This window comes from Cariama cristata, unplaced genomic scaffold (genome assembly GCF_000690535.1).
Source record: "Cariama cristata isolate BGI_N322 unplaced genomic scaffold, ASM69053v1 scaffold16627, whole genome shotgun sequence".
Lineage (NCBI taxonomy): Eukaryota > Metazoa > Chordata > Aves > Cariamiformes > Cariamidae > Cariama > Cariama cristata.
This window is the reverse complement of record NW_009627265.1, coordinates 77-5196: the sequence shown is the minus strand read 5'-3', so window position 1 is coordinate 5196 and position 5120 is coordinate 77. Positions and strand designations below refer to the sequence as shown.

Here is a 5120-nt window from a genome sequence, read left to right as displayed (position 1 = left end):
CTACTTGGTCTCCATAGCCATGCGTGCTTTCCTGCACTGGACATGTTACAAATGAGTCTGATCTTGCTATTTTTAGTCTCCTGCCTGTTTTACCACAGAACACAGTCTCAAATTCCTAAAAATCAAAATACAAAAAATAAATAACAATTATGTTTAATGCAGATATTTACTTGAGATGTATGTTTTTCTTTCACTAGTGTCTTGGAAAAAAAAAAAAACAAAACCACCTTTACTAGGAAGTGCTGAGGGACCATACCAGCATCCAGACAAGCAGGTTTTCCCATACTCACTCCATCTACTCTCAAGGTACTCAGCAGAGACAGAATTACTCTGGGGCTGCAACTACTGGTGTAGTAGCCGCTTATAGGGCACATAACCCTTTACTACTCTCACCCACTCTGAGACAGTGTGGGCATGTAGCTGTGAATCCCACCACTTAACTAGTAGTTCATGAGAACTAACTAGATGACAATTGTGGGAAATAGAGACAATTAAGGGGAGCAGGAGGAATGGTTGCAGAGGACCACAATTCTACGTTGTTGTCCAGATAGCATCGTGCTCAGGAACTGGGCTAACAAAAGACACTTTTAAAATCTGATTTGAAAACCCTGACTGAGGACAGCCTATGATTTCACACTGCAGAACTGAACCAGCTATTTAAAAAAAAACCAAACCAAAACCAAACCCCAAACCAAAATTAAAGGTTCAACAATTCAGCGATCCTTCACAAACAGCATCAAGCAGAAGCATTCCATATACTTTTAGGTGTTATGATAGCTTTAAAACATTTCACATTTTTATAAAGAACAAAAATGAAATTAGATTTAAAACCTGTTTCAGAGAATCACCATGCCTTTCCTGAATGTACTTCAGAAACGCAGTGGTCCATTGTAAAGTTGTTGCCTTATCAGTATCAACAGTACAGAATGGAACCAGAAGATTCAGCTCATCACAACTAACCCGGATTCTGCGCCTACAGGCAAATACAACAGGTTATCAACTGACAGGCAAGAAAGAAGGAAAAAGAGAAAAAAAAAAAGACGACTACTCACATGCACTGCAAGCCATGGACTTTGGGGACTTCTTTCTGTTTGCTCCAAGCTTTGTATTTGTATATTAGTCATGTTATATGCAAGTTACCTTATCTTTATAGAATTGGTTAAATGTTTTGCAATCTCTCTTTTTGTTTATAGAGTAAAAAAACAACAAGACAACCACAATGAAACATACTTATTTTTTTCCTCTAACAAACACCAAACTCTCACCACCTGCATTGCTTTTTCTTGTAGGTAAAACAAAATATGTCAAATTTACCTTTTACTCTGGATAATGACCGGAGTATTAACAGTATCAGCATTTTAGGCTTCAAAAACTTTGTATTGCCACTCCTCACAGAAATTACCTTCTGTCTCTCTCCATGCGGTTATGTCTTTCTCTTCGCTGAGCGATTCCATCCTGTGTACCACTTTGCAGCGGCAGACTTGAATTTGACTGTGCTGACTGCCAAAGGCCCTGGGCAGATGCACTACTCTGGCTATCATTACGAATATTCTGAATTTCAGCAAGAGGTTTGCGATCTATGTTTGGATCCAATGGGTTTATTCGGCTGCAACTTCTGTTTATCGCTTGCTTGCATAAGGTGTCTTCTTGGAAAAACAAAGAGGAAAAGAAGAACCTAGTTATAAGTCTGCCACTAATCACTGAAAACATTGATCATGGAGTATTTTTTTTGTCGCTTTATTTATGTGGAATAATCTCTGAAGCTTTATTGCCAACCTAGATCAACTCTTATAGCAATGCATGTTCTTTGGAAGCCCTAAGGCGCTGATTACTGTTTCAAAAGCCACTTACTTAGCTTCTGTTTTCTCAGAGAACCCATTGAGATTACGCCTGCCTTTGATGAGTGCTTGAGGCAGTCCTTTAAATGTTCTTCAGTTTGATACAAACTGGATCTACTGTATCAATTGTGGGGTCAAAAAGTGTAGAAAGAATCCAGTTGCTTACTCTAGGCCCAGATTTTCAAACGTATTTTGCAACCTCAGTTTTCCTCATTTCATGCTGGAAGTGCTAAACAATTTTGAAAGTATAGCTAAACTCATAGGTCTTGAACTTTTTTTGAGAAACCTAGTCCCACATTGCCTATAGCACATCATCTCAGACATAAAAACCACACCTCACATGATTCACTAAAATCATATTCATTCTAGAAAACAAACAAATTCAGAAAAAATTGTAGATTTGAAGGCCAAGAAAAAGCTAAGTGAAAAGAAGATAAATGGTTTACCTCCAACTTTAATCCAGACTTCCTCAGGCAAAGCTTTATTCATAGCACCTACTGTCTGTTTTGTGGGTTCAATTTCCTGATAGCAGAAAGAGAATGTCTTGGGTATCCCAAGGTCCTGATGTTTGGCAGCTTCCAGAATGGCGCAAGACGTTCCAGAGGTCTGTGAAAACCAAGAAAGAAATACTGAGAGAACTGCATACATAAAAAAGAGACTATTTTGATATCTTCATGTTAACTTCTTAAGTTTTAGCTCTGTGATCCAATGTGTTGTGTATCAGAATAAATCCCAATTACTTCTGCACACAACCATGGGATTTTTGACAGACTGATGAATCTTTTTGGGATACCTCTGACATTTCTGAGTGCCACGCTATCACTCTGGCTTCAGAGGTTACTGTGAGTTGGGGGTGAGGGGGGGGAAATCTTTTTCATCAAAATTAGTTAAAGGAACCATAGAAAATAGTACTAAGTGTCTCCTTGTCTTTTATGTAGATGAAGCTGATGATACACTAATAAACTCAAGGAAAAATCTTTCTAGTAAGAAATCCAATGGCCTACTGATCATTATCTGGATGTGTGTTATTACAAATGCCACATAATTGATTTGAGTAAGTATTTTTGATGGTCTTAAAGATTAACGTCAGAATAAATAAATTGCATTACAGATCATTCTGATCATCCCTATTCAAACCAAGTCACACTTTAACACAAGCCTTTAGAATTACATTAAACCTAAGAGGTTAACATTATTAGCATTTGAAATTAGCAGAGTACAACTCTGTGAATACACTATCTACCTGTGCTTGTGAAGGATTAGCACTCCCAGCAGTAGAACATGCATTCATAGTAAACAACGGGTACGTGAACTGTAAAGAAGGCGTGGCAGGTGCAGCCTTATTTTTCCCTAACACAGCACACTTGTTTTCTTGCTGATGAACACCTATCAGTTCTGATGGCTGTCGGATCAATGTTACTAAACTTTAAAAAAAAAAACAACAAACAAACAAAACAAAAAGCACAACAAAAAAACAACACAGAAAACATACCAGACTGACTACTTGAAAATGAGTGCAGAAAAATTTACAGCTACACATACTTCTAGTAACTATCACCAAGAAACCCCTTTCATTTACGGTAAACAGAAATCATTGTTATTGCCACATTGCCTGCTTCAGGGAGAGAAAAAAAAAACAGATCAGCTGAGAAGGTATTTTACTCTGTGCAGTAACAATTCAGCTTTATGCCTCAATAAAATATTTTATCAGCACACTAATACAGTTACAGGGCCAGACTGTAAAACAGTATTTTTGCTCAAAGTTTTCCCCACAGTCAGGCCTCCACATTAGAACACTAATCAACTGCTCTTACTATTTTATGATGATCAAAAATCTAGTTCGCTTTTAGCAAGTTGTATGTTAAAACTAGGCAATATTCTCTCACCTTTATTTACATGACATGTTGTTATCAAGACTAAAGTTACAAAGTAATTAATTTTGGAACTACATGCTGTACCATTTATGCAACACACACAGGGGCCTAATCTGAGGTCAGTGGAGTTGCAGCCACGTTTGATGGGCACAGTTTAAAAAAGTCCAACTCATCATTCTCACGTCTTAAAAAAAAAGTACTGTTCTTAGGTTTCGTTTAGAAAATCAGTTTTGAACTATATGATGATACACAGTGTAACAACATAAACCAAAATTAATTGCAACACACTTGTTCAGAGTTACTCCAGATTCCTGGGGTTCTTGACATCTGGGGTTTTCTGTCTGGATGCTGTTGAATCTGTCTTCCAACCGAACTCTGACTGCAGATTTAGATCTAGGCTCTGGTGCCAGTGCCGAATTTTCAACAAGTATGTTTCCTTTATTCATCCCAACAAAATTTTCATCATGTTTAACTTTTACTAAACTGTGACCTGGGACTTCTACAGAGCTACTGTTAGGCGTTTTATCTGTTTGGTTCAAAGGGACGTTAGACTCACTAAGTAACATCATTCTGAGCTCCTGAAAGTCAGCATAGCCCAAACGTGGGTTTGAACTTAGCAAACTGCTGTCAGAAGGTAATCCTGACTGACAGATAACTGGGTAAACTGACTGGTTCCCAGAGCTGTTTGATGAACACCCCTCCTGACTGGTGTTCAGTGAGGTCTGGTGCAGAGGTGGGGCTGCAGAATGACCAGGCGAGGAGAAAGAATTGAGCCTAGCTTCCGCTCCACCTTCACTAGCTTGTGTCTCCGTATGTGAGTAAAGTATGTGCTGCAGCTGGGTATACTCAATTTCCATCAGCTCCACCAGGCTGACGTCTGTGGTGGTGAAGCTAAGATTGTGCTCACCAAAGGAAATGTCACTTGAGCCTCCAGGTCCGACAGCAACCGGAGCAGGGTCAGGAACACTAGCTGTGCTTTGAGGAATGGAGGTCTCAGGCTCCTCCGGGGCTGATCCTGACATGACTACAGTATACCTAATCAGTTACCAGTATCTCTCTCAACAGTAAACCATAAAACCTGCAAGAGTATCAGTACTATTCATAAAAATAAAAAAAAGGGAAAAAAAAATTTGCACTTAATAGAGATTCTGTACCACTGCGAGGTAACAAAGCATGAAACAAGCTGCTGACAGCAGGTTACTGGCCAGTTTAACCAAGTCTCCCCCCTCCACCGGCCCCTCTGAGCCCGGCTGGAACCCGCCCTCCCCCTCCAACACAACCGCTCGGGAGAAACGGATTTCACCTGCCAACACCGGGCCTCGGGAGGGAGGGAGGGAGGCCCTAGGTACTCTGCTGCCTAAGCCGCCCTCAGAGGAGCCCCCGTGGGCCTGCGGCCCCAGGAGAACTC

General features: G+C 40.0%; 1 protein-coding gene across 1 annotated transcript; it reads right to left on the bottom strand.

Moving 5' to 3' along the window:
• Window positions 1–4734, bottom strand: TCFL5 (transcription factor-like 5 (basic helix-loop-helix)). Its single transcript, XM_009704384.1, is given in 7 exon segments — window positions 1–24; window positions 26–115; window positions 832–973; window positions 1403–1643; window positions 2285–2444; window positions 3082–3262; window positions 4001–4734. Coding segments are annotated over 7 exon segments (1572 nt in total).
• Between the last annotated feature and the right edge of the window lie 386 nt (window positions 4735–5120).